Source organism: Microtus oregoni, unplaced genomic scaffold (assembly GCF_018167655.1).
Source record: "Microtus oregoni isolate MIOR12 unplaced genomic scaffold, Mior012 000028F_ref0000031, whole genome shotgun sequence".
NCBI classification, from domain to species: Eukaryota; Metazoa; Chordata; class Mammalia; order Rodentia; family Cricetidae; genus Microtus; species Microtus oregoni.
Window position 1 is genome coordinate 14,290,184 of NW_024543087.1, and position 23,511 is coordinate 14,313,694.

The 23,511-nt window shown below is 40.0% G+C and overlaps 1 protein-coding gene across 16 annotated transcripts in view; it reads right to left on the reverse strand.

The window, feature by feature from the left end:
- Map4 (microtubule associated protein 4) overlaps nucleotides 1–23,511 on the reverse strand; it is a 135,440-nt gene that overhangs the window by 51,803 nt on the left and 60,126 nt on the right. For 15 of the 16 annotated variants that reach the window (XM_041676797.1, XM_041676796.1, XM_041676811.1 and 12 more), the window contains 3 exons: nucleotides 4,037–4,159; nucleotides 2,227–2,340; nucleotides 415–546 (listed from right to left, as the gene is read on the reverse strand). In XM_041676797.1, coding sequence (XP_041532731.1) covers nucleotides 415–546; nucleotides 2,227–2,340; nucleotides 4,037–4,159 — 369 coding nt within the window. The remainder of the gene's footprint in view (nucleotides 1–414; nucleotides 547–2,226; nucleotides 2,341–4,036; nucleotides 4,160–23,511) is intronic. The other variant, XM_041676799.1, reaches the window with a different exon arrangement.

A 23,511-nucleotide genomic window follows, 5' to 3' on the forward strand; every position in this document is an offset into this window, starting at 1 on the left:
ATCAAATTTATACTAATTAAGAAGCATCAGAGTTAATGTATGCTATCTATCTTTGACAACTCAACATTTAAAAGATAAAACGATGCTGAAGACAAGTCATTCCTTGGCCTTTTGGCTATGATCAAGTGTACGAAGAATATAAAATGTAGAGTAGAAACAGCCAAGAGAGAAAATACATGTGTAAATAAAAGGACAGTTATATAATCAATAAACCAGTCATAAAGTTTGAGGCCAGCCTGATCTACATAGTGACTTCCAACTCAGGAAGGATTCTATAGTGAGACCCTACCTCAGACAGAAAGAAGGGGGAAAAGTTTGTTTACCTGTATCTGCTGTAAGCTGCTGAGAAAGTGAATGCTTTGTGATTACTGGTGCCATAACCGGTAACTGACAAAGTAGCTCTTATTAATTTACCTGCTGCGGGCTGAAGGCTTTCTATAACTTCTGGAGAAACGAAGGACTCTGAGTGTGGAGAATCTGAGGCTTCCACAGACCACTCCTGAGATACAACAGCCGTGGGAGCAAATGAGTCACCGGGAAGCATACCTAGTTTTGAAACACAGTTTTTAAATGCGGTCACCAATGAAGGGGGAAAGTCAGTTGCCAGCTTAAATCAGTAATGTGTTGTCAAGAAGACACAAACTCAACGACCAATAAAAGCAGAGGTTTATATAGGAAGGTCTGCTGGCACTCTTTAGTTCTGGGTTAATTGTTGATTTTTAAAGACTTAATTTGGTGTTGTAGTTATAAGCCTCCCCAAGAGGGTGCTACATCACACTCTGGTCCTTTGCAAGCACTCTTTACTATAGCCTAGTAGCACCAGGGACACATATTTATTGGTTACTTTCTACTAGATGTCATTAAGATTTAGAGTACTGAAGACTGAGCACTACAAAACACCAACTTCAATGGAATATAGTGGATAGCAAATTACTGTGAGCCTTTATTCACATATATAACAGGATTGGAATCTGACTTTATAAAAATGCTTAATAAATTATTAGCAAGTTGATAAATACAAGGATTATGCTCTTCTATGTCAGACATGAGATTTAATATCAGATGGTTCCAGCTATTACCAATCATTAAATTTCTCTCTCTCTTTTTTTTCTTTCTTTTTTTGGAAACAAAATCTCACTGTTTTATAGGTTATCCTTAATCTCCTAAACTCAGGTGATCCTCCTGTAAAGCCTGCTCAATAGCTGGTGCTACAGGCATAAACCACCACATCCACAAAGACTGCACATCAAATAATAAACGTTATGGTATGGACTAATTGCTATAGGAATGCAACAAGAACTTTTGAGAATTAGATTATCACAAAAGGTTTCAGAGAAGCAGGAGCAGATTAAGGATTAAGAGACCTCTTAGCAGCTGGGCAGTAGTGGTGTACACCTTTAACCCCAGGACTCAGGGAGCAGAGATAGGTTAATCTCTGGGTTTGAGGGCAGCCTGGTCTACAAAGTGAGTTCTATGACAGCCAGTGCAACACAGAGAAACCATGTCTCAAAAAACCAAGAGCTTCATTAGCACGGAAAGCATAAAGACACCAACAAGACAAGAACCTGCTGAACTATGCTATCAATCTTATTCAAACAGGCCTGGCATATTATACCGTACCAACAGGACTATATAATCCATGGGGAAATGATTTGAAAAATCAAAATCCTTACTCTTTCTACTTTTCTTATTTTGGGTTTTTGATTTTGCTTTTTGTTTTGTTTTTCGAGACAGGATTTCTTCTGAAAACCTTGGCTGTCCTGAAACTTACTCTGTAGATCATGAAGGCCTATTACTCAACAGATTCACCTGCCTCTGCCTCCCAAGTGCTGGGATTAATGGCATGTGCCACCACCGCCTGGCTCCCTTTCTGTTTTTCAGTCCATTATGTAATATGGTATTTGAAAGTTATCTCTTAGCTCCATGAATACTGTATGTGTGTTTACTGGTGCCATTATACACATACAAACAAAAATTTCATTTTTCATAATTTCACATTAGTCCAGGTGTGACAGCCCCAAGAAACTGGGAGGTGGAGAGGACAGAATCAGGATTTCTAGGCTGTCCTTGGTTACATAGCTAAAGCCAGCCTAAGCTCATTTCTTATGTAGAACTTACATCAAAATTTTTATTTTTTTTCTCTTAATCATTTGCCATTTATTGTATGGATCTCTGTACAATGAATAAATGATAGACCTGACATAATGAATCTAGTTGCAAACATACCATAACTGTCTTCCAGAGGATCATTTTGCCCTATAAATGCTGAAGCATTTGTGGGCCCACTGGAGACAAAGAGCAGATCTGCCAAATCACCATCATGGTGCACCTTAAAGGGATCTAAAATGAAAACACAATCAAAGAGACATACAGAGTAAATGCAATTAGAAAGATTACCTTTTATTTCCTATGAATGCCGATTTGTTATATTTGTATTGCCAATAGTAAATTAAATAAAATAATATGACTATCTGACAATGACATAAGTATTCACTAATTTGTTATAACAAAATATAATCCATTATTCTCTTAAAATGTGATTATCTAGGAGAACCAGCAAACATAAAACCTCATGAAAGAACACGAATACTCCACTTTAGAATTCTAAGGTGTACAGAGGAAACTAAAATTTCAATATGCTAACAGACATTTTTAAAGTATTTTTTAAAAAAACAAAACAAAAAGAAAATAGGAACTAAGGAAATAGCTTTGTAAATAAACTGTTGGCCATAAAAGCATCAATACCTGAGTTATCCTCAGCCCCCACAAAAATAAAGCCTGGTATGATGGTACATGCTTATAATTTTAGTGCTGGAGACACAAATACACATACATACATACATAAACACACAAAAACTAAAAACCAGGGAGGGAGAGATGGCTCCGTGGTTAAGAGCACTGGCTGTTCTTCCAGAGGACCTGGGGTTCAATTCCCAGCACCCACATGACAGCTAACAACTGCCTGTAACTCCAGTTTCTGGGGATCTGACACCTTCATACCAATCCACATAAAATAAAGTTAACTAAATTATTTTAAAAAAAAGAATGTAATGCAAATTTCTAGTTCTTTAAAAAAAATATCAAAGCCAGGCGATGGTGGCGCACGCCTTTAATCCCAGCACTCGGGAGGCAGAGGCAGGCGGATCTCTGTGAGTTCGAGCCCAGCCTGTTCTACAGAGCTAGTTCCAGGACAGGCTCCAAAGCCACAGAGAAACCCTGTCTCGAAAAACAAAAAACAAAAAAAAATATCAAAAACCAAACAATAAACTGTATGCTGGGCAATGAAGATACTGTCTATAATCCCAACACTCAACTTCAAGGCCAACATGAGCTACACAATGAGATCCTGTCTCAAAAAAAGCAAACCAAACAAACAAACTCAGCTATAACATTGTCTGTAGAACAAGAGCAAACAGAACATTTCTCTTGTGGGCACTGTAAAGAATACTGCATCTCAAATGCTTGCTGACATCAGTAGTGAATGCTTTAATCCCAGAGTTCCAGGGAAGGCCAGTAGGTAAACATAGTGAGCTATCTATCTTTAAGAATAACGTCTTGGAACTAGAAGACAACTTTTGAGAGCCACTTCTCTGGCATATAAGAAGCACTGCTCTTAATGCAGCAATTTCTTTGGGAAAAATTAGGGTGCTAAGGGATTCCTGAAGCTTTAGCTTTTAATGTACATGAATGTGAGACAGTTTATTAGTAATCGATTTTGAAAAGATTAAAAAAAAAACTACCGGGACCTAAGTGCTTTTGAAGAAAGGATAAATAAAGCTGGGTGTGGCCGACCCACTTCTGAGAGACTGAAGGGCTGAGGTAGGAGAATTGCTACTGTGAAACTACATATAGTGAGAGACCCTATTTCACACAGAAAGAAAAAATAAAGGATAAATAAAGATAAAGGTCCAAGCAAATGTTTATGGAAAATAATACTTTGATCATGACTTACTGAACTATTTTGAAGCTAAAATGCTACAGTCTTGTCCCCTACCTCACAGCTCACATTTAGCAGTCAAAAACAGCCTGCACTTACCAGCCTGCTTAGTACCTAACACTTGCTGAGGCTGGGAACAAAAGCTTGCATCTTGTGGCCAGTTCTGGCTGTTCTGATATTGCTGGTAGGCCATTTTCTCTTCAAGGAAGTCAGTAGGAGACCCTTAAGATACAAACAAAAATAAATTACAAGACATCACTGTTTCTAATCTGTAAGCATTTACAAGTTACAGATAGAACAATATAACACAGGCGTATCTAATAAACCTAATAAACAACTTTGAAGCGGGGAGTTGTTTGCTGTGTTTCTGAGACAGGTTTTTCATTATTTAGCCCTGGTTGGCCTCAAACTTAACTCCCTATGTCTGTTTCCTGGAGTACTAAGATTAGGGGTGTGGGCTACCAAGCCCAGAAAGGAGAAAAAAAAGTGTTTTAAAACTAGAAGGAAATGGAAAGGTCAAAACTAAAAAATTCAATATTAAGAAGGTAATTCTTGGGCAAGCAAGATAGCTGAGTAGCAAAGATACCTGCTAGCAAGCCTCATGACCTAAGTTCAATTCCCAGGACCCACATAGTAGGAGGAAAAACCAACTTCTTCAGGTTGTTGACTGACTGACTTCTACAAGAGCACCATGTACTTGCTCCCAAACACACATACACACACAAGAAATTTAAACAAACAAATAAATAAAGGCAATTATCAAGCTAAGTAATAAATTCAAGGCAGTTTTTAAAATTTTGGCCTTCTGGCTAAAATTAAGTTTAGATTCAAAACAAAATTTAAAATCATGTAAGTTTTGAGGGCTGGAGAGATGGCTCAGAGATTAATAGAACTGACCGCTGTTTCAGAGGTCCTGAGTTCAATTCCCAGCAACCACATGATGGCTCACTCCCATCTATGAGCTCTGGTGCCCAGAACACTATATACATAATAAATAAATTTTTTAAAATATTTATTTATTTATTATGTATACAATATTCTATCTGTGGTGCAGGCCAGAGGAGGGCACCAGACCTCATTACAGATGGTTGTGAGCCACCATGTGGTTGCTGGGAATTGAACTCAGGACCTTTGGAAGAGCAGGCAATGCTCTTAACCTCTGAGCCATCTCTCCAGCCCCCAATAAATAATTTTTTAAAAAAAAAAGAGTCTTAGAAAACAACAGTTTAAAAAATAAAGAAAAGTCAGAAAACATTTTAAAAAAAAATCATGTAAGTTTTGAAAAGCTGTCTATTCCAAAATCTATACAGAAGTTGAAATAAAAAAATATAACCAACACGATTTTGAAGAAAAAATAAGTGCAAGGGCTTATACTACCTGATTTCCAAAGTCAGTGTAAGCTCATCGACTCTCTTTGGGACTGATCACACACTTAAGGGCTCCAACCCTGTGCCTGACATAAAGCAAGCACTCAAATGCTGTTACACAGAAAAGAGTTCAGAAGAAAAAACAAAACAAAAACTTCTACTAAGAGTCAATTGGCGGGGGCTGGAGAGATGGCTCAGAGGTTAAGAGCATTGCCTGCTCTTCCAAAGGTCCTGAGTTCAATTCCCAGCAACCACATGGTGGCTCAGCTCACAACCATCTGTAATGGGGTCTGGTGCCCTCTTCTGGCCTACAGGCATACACACAGAATATTGTATATAAGCCGGGCGGTGGTGGCGCACGCCTTTAATCCCAGCACTCGGGAGGCAGAGGCAGGCAGATCTTTGTGAGTTCGAGACCAGCCTGGTCTACAAGAGCTAGTTCCAGGACAGGCTCCAAAACCTCAGAGAAACCCTGTCTCGATAAACAAACAAACAAACAAAAAAAGAATATTGTATACATAATAATAAATAAATAAATATTTTTTAAAAAAAGAGTCAATTGGCGCCTGGCAGTAAGGGCACCTGCCTTTAATCCCAGCATTCTGGGAGGCAGTGAGTTCAAGGCCAACCTGGTCTACAAGGTGAGTTCCAAAACAGTCAGGGCTGTTACACACAGAAACATGCGAGAAAAGTGTCAACTGGATTATCCTAGCACTTGCCAGACACCAAGGCAGCTTGATCTTGGTGAGTTTGAGAATGGACTGATCTATATAGCAAGTTCCAGTAGAGCCAGGGCTACATAATGAGTCCTCATCTCCAGGAGGAAAAAGAGGATAGAGGGGGATCCAATGGGTTTCATCAAAGATACCAACATAAGTAAACAGTATAAGGAGGGGACTGAGAGACAGAGTTTCTCCCTATGTGGCCTTGGCTGGGTGGATTGCAGGTCCTAGATGTCAACCACCTTGACCATGGACTTGCTTTCTGAACACTGTAGTCCCAAGTATAACCCATCATTCCCAAGTGGCTGTAAGCACAAGTGTGGCCCACCGAATGGCCATTTCTTGTTTTGTTAAATTTTCTTAATGTGTATGAGTGTTTTGCCTGTAACTTTGCATATGTCTGGTCAGAAGAGAGCATGAGCTCTCTGGAACTTCAGTTGTAAGACAACACATGAATTCTGGGAACCAAACCCAGGACCTCTGAAAGAACAACCTTTACTCTTAACTACTGAGCCATTCATCTCTGTGTCACTGACAGTTTTTCAGCAAGCAACACAGGAGTAACTGGATACTTAATTTATACCATTTATAAAATTAACTCCAGATACATCAAAGACCTAAACAAGAATTATAATCTTAAAAGCTTGCAAAATGATACAGAGGAAATTTCTGTGGTCTTCAGGTTATGTAAAGATATGTTGATGCATCAACAAAAAATCACTTTCCACAGAAAAAAGACCATGTAAATTAGACATCAAAACTTTAAACTGATGAACAAGGCAGATAAGAACACAACTCTAGTTCCAGCACGTAAGAGGTACAGGCAGAAGGATCGAGAAGGCCAGATTGTGTTGAGACTGCCACAACACACACGCACATGATCATAAACCTTTATTAAAGAACTTACATGCATAAAAGGGTAAAATCAATTATAACTGAATTATAAGTCAAATTAATAATGGACATTTCAATAAAATATATACAATGGATATTGCACTTAAGAAAACAGCTCATTATTATTTGCCTTTAGGAAAACACAAATTAAAATATTAATGAGACAAAGTATTAAATATTTAAAAAGTCTATAATCAGCTGGGGCATAACTGAACGGTAAAGTGCTTATCAAGCCCCGAGTTTAATCCCAAGCACTGAGAGGAAGAGGAAGAGTGATGGCTGAAGAGATGACTCAGTGGTTAAGAATACTTGCTGTTCTTGCAGAGGATACAAATTTGGTTCTCAGCACTCATGCTGGGTGATTCACAACCACCTATAATTCCAACTCTGAGGCATCTGACACCTTGGGTCTCTGTGGGCATCTATACGCACATGTAAACACTCACACTTAATCCTAGCATTCAGAAGGCAAAGGCAGGTAGAGCTCACATGAGTTCAAGGACAGCCTGATCCAAACATCAAATTCCAGGTCAGCCAGGATTACAAAGTAAGACTTTGTCTCAAGAAATAAATATCTAAGAATTAAAAGTTATGATCACTAAGACTGACAATACAGGAAGATTTTAATGTTTCAGAAATCTGGAAACTTTCTGTTAAGAATATAAAATGGCCCAGGTGGTGGGGCACGCCTTTAATCCTAGTACTTGGGAGGCAGAGGTGGCAGATCTCTGAGTTCTAGGCTACACAAAGAAACCCTGTGGGGAGGAGGGAAGTAAAATGGCACAGGCAAATTCAGAATGTTTGCTCGCTCCTTCTGTTTATTTAAGTATTTATTTGTGCACATCTGAGTGAGAAAATGTGAGTTTGTGTGGAGGTTGGACGGCAATTTAAGAGTCTGTTCTCTCCTTGTACCACATGGGTCCTGGGTATTGAACTCAAGTTTGGCAGCATTTAAACCTGCTGGGCCATCTTGCCTAACTTCTTATCATTGTTTAAATAATATCTTTATTGAGGTGTAATTCACATTAGTGAAATTCATTCTTTTTAAATGTAGGATTGAGGGGGATTGGTATGTTGACAGAGATGTGTCAGATCTTACTTTGGAACATTTTCTTCATTCTCAAAGAGAAATTCTATAATCTTTTATTATCCAAGTCTACCTCAGTCCCTGACATCAACTCTTTGTTCCTGTAATGAGCATGGAAGCAGATTCCTCTGAATAAATAAATAAAGGGGAATCTGTAGTGTAGATAGAGCAGGAAATTTATAGAATAAGAATGAATGTCACTTGGTGTAATGTAAAAGCATTTCTTCTTGTGTGTGGTATGGAAAATTACTACGGAGAAATATTAAGAGAACATTTGCCCGCTTGAAGGCCACCACACCCATCTGGCCCTGCCAGATGTGGGGGCTGCACCCAGCAACTGTGGTAACGAAATAATCTTGCCACACAAGAGGGACACCCCCACCCTTCTGTGGCCAGTGAATACTGATAACCTAGGACATCTGGTTATCGGAAGGACCAAACGAGGAGCAATTTTGAACTGACTTAAAAGAGGTGGCTGAAGCAGGACGGTTATCTCACTTCTCACAAGGCTATGGCACCAGGCCTCTGTGGAAAGAGAGATCCTCCTAGCCTGCCTCCCGAAAAGCAGCAATATTGAATGCCTTGCCTAAACATTTAATGCTCTGTCTCCCGAGCACAGAGATTTGTCTCCCGAAAACAGATAAACGCCTTGCATCTCGAATGCAAATCCTCATTCCATGAGAGTGGACATTGAAGGTCTGTCTCCCGAGAGCAGACTAGATACTCTGTCTTTCAGAATGCTTTGCCATCCCGAAAGCAAAGCTTCGTCTTCTGAGCAGACAGAACGCTTTGCCATCCCGAGAGCAAAGCCTCATCTTCGAGAGTAGAGAACTAAAAGCCTTGTCTCCCGAGACTCGGTAACCCGAAAGCCAAGTCAAATACCAAAAACCCGAAAGCCCTACCAAATACCAGCCTGAAACATCAGGACCTTATCTCCCGAGGGCAGACTAGAGTCGATCTTCACTACCCAGCCCCCGGTGTGGACAAGAGCTCTTGTAGACCAGGCTGACCTCGAACTCACAGAGATCCCCCTGCCTCTGCCTCCCAAGTGCTGGGATTAAAGGCGTGCGCCACCACCACCTGGCTCAAGCGGCCTTTAGTGACTGCCCTCTTTCATTTATGATTTCAAAGTGATGCTAGTTATACTGTAACTTAGAATGTCTTTCCTTTCCAAATAATACAGTCCCAAGATTGTGAGACTACCTCACACTTTCATCCATTCCTTAGCTGAGCGTGGTTTGGTCCTACTTTTTTTTTTTTTTTCGAGACAGGGTTTCTCTGTAGCTTTGGTGCCTGTCCTGGAACTAGCTCTTGTAGACCAGGCTGGCCTCGAACTCCCAGAGATCCGCCTGCCTCTGCCTCCCGAGTGCTGGGATTAAAGGCGTGCGCCACCACCGCCCGGCCTGGTCCTACTTTTTGACTACTGTAGTAACCCATGAACACATTAAAAAACCTATACTTTTGGGAGGCAGAGGCAGGTGGATCTCTGTGAGTTCAAGGCCAGCCTGGTCTAAAAGAGCTAGTTCCAGAATAGAAACTCCAAAGCTACAGAGAAAGCCTGTTTCAAAACAAAACAAAACAAAAACAAAAAAAAATCTATATTCTTATATATATGCCTATAAGCAGAATTGCAAGGCCACATAACATTTCATCTGGAACATTTTCGGGAGATGTGATACTTTTGTAAAATGGCCAAACACTACGCAATTCTAAAAACAATACATAATTGGCTTATTTTTTCCTTGTCTTCATTAGTGCCCATTTTAGTTTAGTTCTAAACCGCACAAATTATATTCTTCTGCTGAAATTTTTCCTCTCAATGTTTTTTTTTCTGGAGCTGGAAAGGATGGCTCAGTGGTTAAGAGTGCATATTGCTCTTACAGCAGATCTGATATCAGTTCCCAGCACCCATAAGGGGTGGCTGCAACTACCTGTACCTATGATTCAAGGGGAATCAAAAACCTCTGGCCTCCTGAACACATGTACGCACGCACACACACACACACACACACACACACACTCTTAAAAATATATTCTTTTTTTTTCTGTCCTCTTTGTTTTTTAGATCTGCAACTTCCCGTAAACAAACCAAGTTGTGTATCTTTGGTGCAAAACAATGGGTTTCATTGTGACATTATTTTGTACATTCACAACATACTTTGGTCACCTCTTGTACCTATCTCTTCTCAAATATCTCTTGTATTACTTTAATGTTTATGTATCTTCCTTAGAGTCCGAATATACTAGAGAAAGCATTTCTTTCCATGATTTGTGGAGCCTATTTTATTTACATGATGATTTCCAGTTCTACCCATTTCCTGCAAACATGATTTGTTTTTTATGGCTGGATAATGCTGTGTTAAACCTTCTTTATTCATTTGTCAATGATCACCTAGGATAATTCCATATCTTGGCTATTATGAATTGAAACGTCATAAACACAGGTATCCAAGAGTCTCTACTGTATGCTGAAGACTTGTAAAGTGGAGAAGCAGGTACATTTTCCTCACACTTTCTGGAGAAGACACATTCAAGTGTGGTTACTAGGCTACTTTTTTCCAGAAGCGAACAGCAGACAGCCTGAAGCAGCTCTCGGGAGCCTCATTCAGAACAGGCAGCCTACAGCTACCGGTGTTACTAATGAGCAGCTCTAGCAGAAACTCACTCCCACATCTTTAGCAGACACTGCTGACCTAGATTCTGTTCTGAAAACTCCTCAGCTAAGCAGGCAAATTCCCCTGCAGGAACAACGGCATTTGGACTAAATTTAACTTTTTTTCTTTCCGTTTTTTTTTAAAGATTTATTTATGTAAGTGCTCTGCTTGCATGTGGTGCCAGTGTGCCAAAAGAGTACAGCAGAGAGAAGAGGGCATCAGGTCCCATCACAGGTGCTGGGACCATGAGGTTGCTGAGAATTGAACTCAGGATTTCTGGAAGAGCACTCTTAAGCACTGAGCCATGTCTCCAGTCCTAACTTATTTTTGTTTTTTTTTTTTTTTTTTTTTAAATATTTATTTATTTATTTATTTATCTGTCTGTGTGTATGTCTGCAGGCCAGAAGAGGGCACCAGACCTCATTACAGATGGTTGTGAGCCACCATGTGGTTGCTGGGAATTGAACTCAGGACCTTTGGAAGAGTAGGCAATGCTCTTAACCACTGAGCCATCTCTCCAGCCCCCTTATTTTTGTTTTTTAAAGACAGCATCTTACTCTACAGTCAGATTGGTCTCAAACTCTTACAAACCCCTACCTCAGGACCACTGAATATGGCTGGGATTACAGATGTGAGCTTTCATGTCTAGCTTTTGGGCTTTTGTTTTTATCAGCAGAATTGTAATCTACTCAGAGCCTATTTTATTAAAAGGATGAAATGTAATTCAATTTACATGAAGAAATGGAAATGACATTATCCCCATCATTAATCACCTGTAGAAACCTTGTTTCTGCCCACCCCCGACCCCCCACCTTAGGTGCAGTTCTGGTGCACAGTTTTAATCCCAACACTCAGTTGCAAGGTAGGCGATCTCTAGTTCAAGGTCAGGCTGGTCTACCGAGTTCCAGGATAGTCAAGGTTACACAGAGAAACCCTGTCTCAAAAGAAAACAAAACAAAGAAATCTTGGTTTTCTAGTAAACTAAACTGGTTGGGGCCCGTAAGATGGCTTAGTAGGTAAAGGCACTTAGAGCGCAACCCTGGTGATCTGACTGGGTAGAGTTCCAGAAGACAAGTAAAGGGAGAGAATTAACTTCATAAAGCTGTCCTCTGACCTCCACACATGTGTGACACTCACTCCCCACCCCCATGCACAGACAATAGTAATATTAAGACTGTTTTAAAAAGGGCTGAAGAGGTGAGTTGGTGGTTGAGAGCAGTTACTGCTCTTACAAAGGACCAGATTTAGTTCCCAGCACCCACATGACAGATGTCTGTAATTCCGGCTCCAAGGGATCGGAGACCTCTTCTAATCACCTCTGCTAGGAATAAAAGTATGCATCACCACTTTTAGTTTGGACCCTAGGTTTTCATTTAATAGCACAAAAACTTCACTGCTATGTTTCATATACACGTTGTTAATAACCGTTAAAAAATTACTACTTGTCAAGCTCTCATACCAAATATATAGTTAGTTATCTGGAGGGGGGTGTCCAATACTCCATTTCCAATGTATTTAATATGTGTGAAACAGATTTCCTTCACGTACTTAACCCAAATGACACATGATGACAAACTGAACGCAGTACCTATCACATACCTAACTGGTGTCCAGAAAATGATGTTAAATGAGTAGTTACAAGTAATTGTAATTTCCAGGGGATTTTTTTAACCTGGAGATAATGCTGACAGATTATTTATTTAACTTTATTTTATGTGCATTAGTTTTACGTGCGTTGGTGTGAAGGCGTCTGATCCCCTGGAACCGGAGTTACAGACAATTGTGAGCTGCCATGTGGGTGCTGCTGGGAATTGAACCCAGGTTTTCTGGAAGAGCAACCAGTGCTCTAACCACTGAGCCATCTCTTCAGCTAATTGACTAGCACTCTTAGAGCATTTTATTGTCTTTCACCTTTTTTTTGGGGGGGGGGCAGTGTCTCAAGTATCCCGTTGACTTCAACCATGTACCACCAAATGACTTTGAAATTCTGACATTCCTGACTCTAATTTCTACGTGCCAGAATTACACACACATCCCCCATGCCAGGCTTACATGATGCTAGGGATCAAAGACAGGCCTACTTGCATGCAAGGCCAGCACTCTGCTGCTACTTTCTTGGCCCTTCTTATAGGTTTTTCTTAGAAATACAGTATACCGATTAAAATTCTCTTAATTTAAAAAAGCAAAAAAAAAAAATTCTGCCTGTTAAATTTCATTTCTGCTGGAAAATGAAACTATTACAGCTGGTGTATAATTTAGCTTTTCTAAACATAATACTATTATACAAGGTGATTTACATTAAACTAAGCTAATTCATTAAATAAATTGAATTTGCCAGGTCATACAGTGTAAGACACAAGAGCATAAAGGATATAACTAGAATCAGGTTAAAAAAAAAAAAACAGGCATAATAAGCCAGAATCATCATCCCTGACATGATATATAGATATCCTAATTAGAGAACAATAGATAAAAGGCTCTTTTCTTTTTTCAGACAAAACAGTGATGGAGGAAGGTCATTGGCTAATAAAGGAACTGCCTTGGCCCATTTTATTGGTTAGAAGATAGGTGGGAGGAGTAAACAGAGCAGAACACTGGGAGGAAGAGGAAGTGAGCTCAGACTCCACAGCTCTCCTCTCGGGAGCAGACGCCTCAGAGAGAGAGACGCCATGCTCCCGGCTCCTGGGCAGACACACGCAATGAAGCTCCGACCCAGGATGGACGTGGGCTAGAATCTTCCCGGTAAGACCGGTGCTCACAGATTATTAGAGATGGGTTGATCAGGATATCAGAATTAACCAGTAAGGGCTAGAGCTAAAGGGCCAAGCAGTGTTTAAAAGAACACAGTTTCCGTGTAATTATTTTGGGTAAAGCTAGCCGTGGGGGCGGCCAGGTGCCGGGGACGCAGCCCCGCCGCTCTTATTTACTACAAAACAGGGATTAAAATATTTCCCTAATGAGCCAATAACTCATAATGAAGCCCATTTCTAATTTTACTTTCTGCTAAACAGGTTATATGTTATATATTAAGTACTGAAGTTAGGGAAGACATTAACAGGATTTGGCATAAAGCCAGAAATTTTATTTATACGTAGTCATAATCAAAATTCATCTGTGGTGCCGGGCGGTGGTGGCGCACGCCTTTAATCCCAGCACTCGAAAAATCAAAAAAAAAAAAATTCATCTGTGGTAACACCATGAGATTATTAAACTTTATTTCTGTACATGTCCCTTTTTTTTTTCAGGTTTTCAAGACAGAGTTTCTCTGTAGCTTTGGAACCTGTTCTAGAACTAGCTCTTGTAGACCAGGCTGGCCTAGAACTCATAGAGACCCGCCTCCCTCTGTCTCCCCGAGTGCTGGGATTAAAGGTGTGTGCCATCATGGCCTGGCCACATACCCCATTCTCAATGGCTTCAACTTTCCTATCTTCTCTCAAGTAGTATGTCTTTCATACATACTGGCTGTAACCATAACCACTACACCTATTTCTGAAGGCTGTACTCTGATCTATACACCTGCATATATACCTACATGAGAACAAAGATAGACAAACAGGCAGGCAGACAGACAGATATGCAGACAGACAATTGGGGGAAAGTTTTCAATATGCAGCCCAGGCTGGTCTGAAACTTAAGAGTTCTCCTGAAACACTTCAACACACACATAACAAAGCAAATATGCATGCACACAAAAATGAATTTTGTTCTTCTCCCTCCTTCCTTCTCTCCCTAACTACCCCCCCCCATGTGTGTGTGTGTACACAAATAGGTCTCTCCTTCCACCTTCTGGAGTTTAAAGAATGAACTCAAGTTATCAGGCATGTCAGTGAGGTCTTTTCCTGCTAAGCCACCTCAAAGGCCCTGAGGATGATCTTTAGTGTCATCTTCCTGCCTCCACCTACCAAGTCCTAGGATTACAGGCATAGATTCTTATGCCCATCTTCTTTCTATTGCTTCTTAGTGGAGACCAAATGCCTAACCATGAGACATAATATAACATGACCCTGTAGTCCCTCAATGTAACCTGCATGTTATGCAACCTACCCTTCTAACTAGGCACAAGCAGTACCCACCTACTATAAAGTAGAAACAGATTAAAATCGAGCAGGTCCAAAGACCCAAGTTACACAGCAGAGGATTCAAACTCATTCACTGCTGTCTTTTTTTGCTTCCTCCTCAACACATGCTAGTGGCCTCCTCAGAGTTCCACGTGGTCAACTGATTAATGGGTTTATATCACATGCTGGTATTCCCCAAAATGAGAAACTACTATATCGCTACAGCCCCACCCACAGAAACACCGAAAGACAATGATGACATAATAGCTGTAAGTCATGTTATTTCTCTAGAGACTATAGTGCTTGATTGACAGACTCAGTTGCCATGGTGACAATGCATAGACTCAACCACACAAGTCTGACCCCACAGAAATCTTACTTGGCTAAAGCTAGCAAGTATCTACAGAATGGACCAATGATGAGACCATTATGTTGCTTTTCCTCAGATGAAACAAGCTAGCCACTGATCTTCCAAAATGGAAGAGAAATATACATTTTTTTCTCATCAAAATAAAATGGTTTTACAGGAGAATGCCTATATCAACATCCTGACATTTTGTGTAACTCTGCTTCTAACCAAGTGAGGAATGGGTATTTTAAAAGCAAAGAATCACAGAATGGAAGATTCAATGGTTTCAACATAGCCCATCACCTAGAAGGCCTAATTTAAAGAGAAAGAACTGCTCCTTGTTCATTTAGGAAACAATACTCTGAAGGGACAATCAATGCTTTGAATCAAAGATCTTAACATAAAGCTGTTTCTCTTACTGCCACAATACACACATTCAGAATCAAGGAGAAGGCAGGTGGGTTCATTCATGTTTTTGTTTATATATGTGTTTGAAGCCTGGTCCTCACACATACTAAGCACACATTCTACCTCTGAGCCATACCCTAAGCTCCCGCCAGTCACCATTCTAGAACCAAATAATCCATGACAAAAATGTTGCTTCACTCTGCCAACTGAGTTCTAGTAATTTGAAGTCTTAGTCTCCAAAGAGGAAATACATCTACCAGCCTACACAACTAATGATGCAATTAAATCAGAAGATGGGACTCACTGCCAATTTGGTCAACTGGGACTCTTTATGTCACTGATCCAATAGTCTGAACCTACTGGCTGAAATGACTGAGCTCAATTATAAATGAGAAGTTACTATATGAAGAAAGCCAGGAAGACTCTATCTAGAAACCAGGGGACCTTTTGAGGTATCTCTTCAAACTTCCTTGCCAAAATTAATGGAAAACTTCACGAACAAAAACTAAGTTGAACTAGGGAATGAAAATTGGAATCATTTCACTAGGTAAAGACATTCAACTAGCTCAAGCTCTGCCTAAAGAAAGGGAAATATAAAACTGGTAATATAGAAAGGCGAGGTATGGTGATGTTAAAACCCAGCACTTGGAAGGCAGAGGTAGGTGGAGCTTTGTGAGTTTTGAGTTCAGCATGATCTAAACAGGAAACCTCCAGGCCTGCCAGGGCAAGGCAAAGTGATGCCAATCTAAAAGAAAGCCACTGGGTTTGTGACCAAAATTAACAATGGCCTTATGACTAATAACACAAATGAGAACCACACAACAGGTTTCTTTCTGTTTTACTGTTTGTTGAGAAAGAGTCCCTTTATATCATCCTGGCTGTCCTATAACATTCTATGTGGATAGACTGGCGTCAGACTCAGTGAGGCCTGTCACTGCCTCTTGAGTTCTGGGATTACAGGCATGTGTCATGACACCAAACTGAAAACTATGATAGTTTTATATATTTCCTCTTTCATATATATTTTATTGGGATGAGAGATTTTTGTGTGTCCCAGGGTAGACTCAAATTTGCTTGAATTTTTGAAGACAGGGTTTCTCTGTATAACAGACCTGGCTAACCTAAAACAAGCTCTTGTACACCAGGCTGGCCTTGAACTCACAGAGATCTGCCTGTCTTTGCTTCCCACGTGCCGGGATTAAAGGCGTGCACCACCACTGCCCGGCTGACTCTAAAACTTCTACCATCACCTCCTTAGTACTAGGAATAATGGTATGTGCTACCCTAAATAGGTTTGTTTGTTTTGTCTGAAACAGGATCTCACGTGTGCCAGGCTGATCTTGAACTTGCTATATGGACAAAGATGACCTTGAATTCCCTGATGCTCCTGTCTCTACCACAGTGATGGGATTATAGGCTTAAATCAACATACCTCTTAATGTATGAATTCTAACCATTTCCTTCTTCCTATTATTATGAATTACTGAATATTAATTTATGAGATTAGTGTGATAGTTCATGATTGTAACCTTGGCAGCAGATAGAAGATAGACCTGGGAATTTTTTTTTTTTTTTTTGGTTTTTCGAGACAGGGTTTCTCTGTGGCTTTGGAGCCTGTCCTGGAACTAGCTCTGTAGACCAGGCTGGTCTCGAACTCAGAGATCTGCTTGCCTCTGCCTCCCGAGTGCTGGGATTAAAGGCGTGCGCCACCACCGCCCGGCTAGACCTGGGAAATTTTGAAAGTCTAGACTAGCCTGGACTATACAGTAATAATAGAACTAGGCCATACAGAGATACATAGTAAGACTCTGTCTCAAAAAATAACAAACAGGGAGTTAGGAGTGAACTTTAGTTTGTTTGTTTGTTTGTTTTTTTAAAGATTTATTTATTATGTATACAACATTCTGTCCATGTATGGTTGTGTGCCAGAAGAGGGCACCAGATCTCATTATACATGGTTGTGAGCCACCATGTGGTTGCTGGGAATTGAACTCAGGACCTCTGGAAGAGCAGTCAGTGCTCTTAACCACTGAGCCATCTCTCCAGCCCCTGAACTTTAGTTTGTAAAGTGCTTGCCTACCATAGACAAAATCCTAGGTTTAGTCTCCAACACCAAAGAAACCACATGAGGTAGAACATACTTAGGTCACTAAGCAGGGTGTAAAGTGGCAGGAAGATCAAGACCTGCGTAGGCTACCTAAGACTGTGTGTGTGTGTTTAAAAGTGGATGGATGGATCGATGGATCGATGGATGGATGAACGGACAGACAGACAAAGAGATGGCAGGAAAGACAGATGGCTTAGGTAGTAAAAGTAAAAGTCAAGATTGATGACCTGAGTTCAATCCCTGAGTTCCAAATATTACTCCGGAAGGTTGTCCTCTGATCTACGCAAACATGCTAATGTACAACCTACCCCCATGAACACAAGAGAAATTAAACATGTAATAAATCTCGATAAATACATTGCAACAAAGACACTGATTGTAGAGTGGTCAGGGCCTTTTCATCACAGGAGGAAGGTAAAAAACATATTACTGGTTTATTGTCACAGAGTTCAGATGTATGTAGAAAAGAGCATATAAAGCTATGTAGCCAAAAAGGTAGAGTGTCAGTCATCCATTTACTGCAACTCGGCTCCAGATGTATTCATGGGTCCTGTTAACATTTCCTTTGGCAGTTGTTAAGTACAGAGCACACTTAGAAGTGCACCTCTTCTCCATTCCAGTGCTTTTTATTCTTTCTTCCATAGTGTTCTGTTTGAAGGACATTGAGTGGTAGTCGTGGCAGACAGTTTTGGTAAGCACCACTGTGAGTGTCTTCATGGGAACATATCTGCCAGATTTCTACAATGGCTTCCAGGTAACTTGGTACCCTGAAGGAACTCGGCAACATCAACAAAGCGAAGTAAATACAGGGAGGACTAGAAATATGGTTAGTGAGATGACAGGGATATCTTGCGGTCCCTTCTAGTAGTATGTTGGCTGAGGCTTTTTCTTTAACGTAAGTTACCACTGGAGGGCTCTCAGATTTAAAAAACAAAACAAAAATCAACTGTGATCTATATGCAGGATCACACCAGTTACTTTTTAAAACATTTTAATTATTATTTTAGGTGTATATGTGTTTTGACTGCATGATTGTGTATACTATGTGATTGCCTGGTGGCCTCAGAGGCCAATAAGATCCCCAGAAACTGGAGTTAGGACTGGCTGCCAACCACAATAAGATCGCTGGGAATCGCACCTGAGGGCCCTGAAAGAGGAGCCAGTGCTCTTCTCAGCCATTTCCCCAGTGCTCCCCTGCCCCCACTAGATATTTTTAAAGAATATACACTGCAGGAGGCAGGCAGAAGCAAGCTAGGGTATAATCCGGGTGTTAGGTGGTAGCTACAACTAGAGAAATGCCAGTTGGGGGTATACCCAGACGTGGTCAGGATCTGTCTTTTTCTGAAAAACTAGACATGGGTGAGAGAAATTATGGTAAGACAGATGCTTCAGCCAGCTTGCTAAAGGACAGAGTTTGCATTTAATGATACTGGGAGTAGGTGTTTTTGTTTGGGTATTATTCTTTTGTAGGTGGAAAGGGGGGGAGATAATGAGTTCAGTTTAGGACATCTGAAAGTTGAAATGGTGAGTTCTACATGCAAATGGCAATTTCAATTTCTAATCTTCATGGGAGTTATATCTGCTCTTACAAAAATGTTCCATAAACTGCCTAGCATTTAAACAGTATTTACATATTTATGTATTCTTGCTACAACTATTTCTTTATTTTGCAAAACTAAAATCCTCAATTTCTTCAGGCTGCCATTTTATTTTCCATTTCTATAAACTTGACTCTTCCAGGAGTCTTTTTTTTAATACAATTTTTTCTACTTATTTATTATGTATACAATACTCTGTCTGTGTGTATGCCTGCATGCCAGAAGAGGGCACCAGACCCCATTATAGATGGTTGTGAGCCACCATGTGGTTGCTGGGAATTGAACTCAGGACCTTTGGAAGAGCAGGCAATGCTCTTAACCTCTGAGCCATCTCTCCAGCCCTCTTCCAGGAGTCTGATTTAAATGTTATCACACAGCATCTGTCTTCTGCAATTGGCTTGTTTGCTTTGCAGTGCCAGGGATTTGAACTTATAGTCTTGAGCAGGCCAGGCAAGCAATCTAACTCTATTCTACATCCCCTTTTCAATTATGATGTCTCATCATAAGGTTCCCCATGCTATAGCCACATCAAGAGTTCACATGCCACATTTTATTTATCCACTCCTGTTTGACAGAACATCTGAGTAGCTTCTATCTTTTGGCTAATATAAATAATGCATCTATAAATATGGGTGAACAAAAGTCTGTTCAAGTTCCTACTTTTTAGGGGTGTTTTTGGTTTTATTGTTTTGATTTTTGTTTTTGTTTTTTATTTTTTCTCGAAACAGTGTTTCTCTGTGTAGCTTTGGAGCCTGTCCTAGTACTCGCTCTGTAGATCAGGCTGGCCTCGAACTGCCTCCCCACTGCTGGGATTAAAGGTGTGCAACCACCACCCAGGCCCTACTTTTAGTTTTATTGGTGAAACATCTCTAAGCAATTTCTTATTGTTATTTTGTTTTTGAGATAAGGTCTCATTAAATAGCCCAGGCTAACTTTAAACTTGTTATAATCCCTTGCTGTCTCAGATTTTTTTTTTTCATTTGGGCTAGAGTCTTTTTTTTTTTTTTTCGAGACAGGGTTTCTCTGTGGTTTTGGAGCCTGTCCTGGAACTAGCTCTTGTAGACCAGGCTGGTCTCGAACTCACAGAGATCCGCCCGCCTCTGCCTCCCAAGTGCTGGGATTAAAGGCGTGCGCCACCACCGCCCGGCTCGGTTTTTTTTTTTTTTTTTTTGATATTGAGCTCTACATTTTTCTGCTTCCCTCCCTGCAATCCTCCCCCAAGGTCCCCATGCTCCCAATTTACTCAGAGGATCTTGTCTTTTTCTACTTTCTACTTCCCATGTAGATTAGATCTCTTAGTGTCCATACTGTTGTCTAAGTTCTCTGAGATTGTGGTTTGTAGGTTGGCTTTCTTTGCTTTATGTTTAAAAACCACATATGAGTGAGTACATGTGATAATTGTCTTTCTTACCTCATTCAAAATAATGTTTTCTAGCTCCATTTATTTACCTGCAAAATTCAAGCTGTCATTTTTTTTCTTCTGTGTAGTACTCCACTGTGTAAATGTACCACATTTTTCTTATCCATTCTTCGATCAAGGGGCATTTAGGTTGTTTCTAGGTTCTGGCTATGACAAACAAAGCTACTATGAACACAGTTGAGCACTGTCCTTGTGGCACGATTGAGCATCCTTTGCATATATACCCAAAAGTGGTATTATTGGGTCTTGAGGAAGGTTGTTTCCTAATTTTCTGAGAAATTGCCACACTGACATTCAAAGGGGCTGTACCAGCTTGCATTCCCACAAGCAATGCAGAAATGTTCCCTTTTCTCCACAACCTCTCCAGGATAAGTTGTCACCAGTGTTTTTGATCTTGGTCATTCTTACAGGTGTAAGATGGAATCTCAGAGTTGTTCTGATTTGCATTTCTCTGATGACTAAGGATGTTGAACATTTCCTTAGGTATCTTTCAGGCATTTTAGATTCCTCTGTTAAGAGTTCTCTGTTTAGGTCTGTACTCCATTTTTTTATTGGATTATGTGATCTTTTAGTGTCTCTTTTCTTTAGTTCTTTGTATATTTTGGAAATCAGACCTCTGTCTGATGTGGGGTTAGTGAAGATCTTTTCCCATTCTGTAGGCTGTCGTTTTGTCTTGTTGACTGTGTACTTTGCTTTACAGAAGCTTTTCAGTTTCAGGAGGTCCCATTTATTGTTTCTCTCAGTGTCTGTGCTGCTGGGGTTCTATTTAGGAAGTGGTTCCCTGTGCCAATGCATTCAAGTGTACTTCCCACTTTCTCTTCTATAAGGTTCAGTGTGTCTGGCTTTATGTTGGTCTTTGACACATCTGGACTTGAGTTTTGTGCATGGTGATAGATATGGGTCTATTTTCATTCTTCTACATGTTGATATCCAGTTATGCCAGCACCACTAACAAAAGCTTAATACAAAATATCCAAGAAATATGAGACACCATGAAAAGGCCAAACCTAAGAATAATAGGGATAGAAAAAGAAGTCCAACTCAAAAACACAGAAAATATACTCAACAAAATCATAGAAGAAAACTTTTCCAACCTAACAAAAGATATGCATATGAATATACAAAAAACTTAAAGAACACCAAGTAGATGGATTGAAAAAAAGTTCACTCGCCACATAATAATCAAAAGACTAAACATACAGAATAAAGAAAGAATATTAAGAGCTACAAATGAAAAAGTTCAAGTAACATATAAAGGCAGACCTATCAGAATTACTCCTGACTTCTCAATGGAAACAATGAAAGCCAGAGAGTCCCGGTCAAGCATTATGCAAACATTAAGAGACCATGGATGCCAGTCCAGACTACTATACCCAGCAAAACTTTCAATGATGATAGCTTGTGCTGGAGAGGATGTGGGGTAGAGGCAACACTTCTCCATTGCTGGTAGGTGTGCAAACTGGTATAGCTGTTTTGGATAGCAGTATGGTGATTTCTCAGAAAAGCAGGAAACAACCAACCTCAAGACCCAGCAAAACCACTTTTGGGTACATACCCAAAGGAAGCTCAATCATATCAAAAGGACATGTGCTCTACTATGTTCACAACAGCATTATCGGTTATAGACAGAACCTGAAAACAACCTAAATGACTGTCAACCAAAGAATGGATAAAGAAAATATGGTACATTTACATAATGGAGTACTACACAGCAGAAAAAAGTAATGACATCATTGGCGGACAAATGGATGGATCTAGAAAACATCATATTCAATGAGGTAACCCAGACCCAGAAAGACAAACATGTAGTCACTCATAAGTGGCTTTTATACATAAAGAAAAACCAGCCTACAAGTCACAATCGCAGAGAACCTGGACAACAAAGAGGTCTCTGAGAGAGACATACATGGATCTAATCTACATGGGAAGTAGAAAAAGACAAGATCTCCTGAGTAAATTGGGAGCATGCGGGCCATGAAGAGGTTAGAAAGGGAGGGGAGAGGAAGGGAGAGGAACGGGGAAAAATATAGCTCAATAAAAACAATTTAAAAAATAAAAATAAAGTCAGCTTGACTGCAAGGTTACATAGAGAAACCCTCTCTTGAAAAACCAAAAAAACAAACAAAACCATGAAAACTTTACAAAGCATTGACTGCTAGTATGTTACTAATGTCTCCAATAGTTGGCTTATATGCCACAAAAAAAAAAAAAAAGAACTAAACTTTGATCCTAAGATTTCTGGTGGAGAGAGAAAAATGAGGACAGATTACCATGTAAATATTTAGGATTATAATGTGACATTTTATGTTTGAACTTCGATAATGACATGTCAGTTCATGGACTGATTGTAGAAGCTGTTTATATTAAAGACTCATGTATCTGTTAAAAATCTTTTTTGTTTGTTTGTTTTTTGTTTTTCTAGACAAGGTTTCTCTGTGTAATAGTCCTGGCTATCCTGGAATTCACTCTGTACACCAGGCTAGCCTCAAACTCACTAAGATTCAACTGCTTTCTGACTTCTGAGTGCTGGGATTAAAGGTGTGCACCACCACTGCCCAGCCTGTTATGAGATCTTTTATCTGATGAGACAAAAGACAGAAAAATAAAAAGCATATAGCACACCTTCAGTATTACAGGTATCAAGCATAGGAGTTTCTACTATTTTGAGGCTGAAATGATCTTCAGGGCAGATATCACATCACAGAAAATTTATCACAATAAAAATATCTACATGCATGCACACCTAAATATACACTATATTCATATCCACATAGACCATTATGTGCATGTACACACACACACACACAGACACACACAAGAAATTTTAAAGAAATCTCCCTATTCCAAATACAATAGAAATAGCCAGCAACACTGCTGGAGGATCTCGTTTTACATATAGTAGCACTCTGC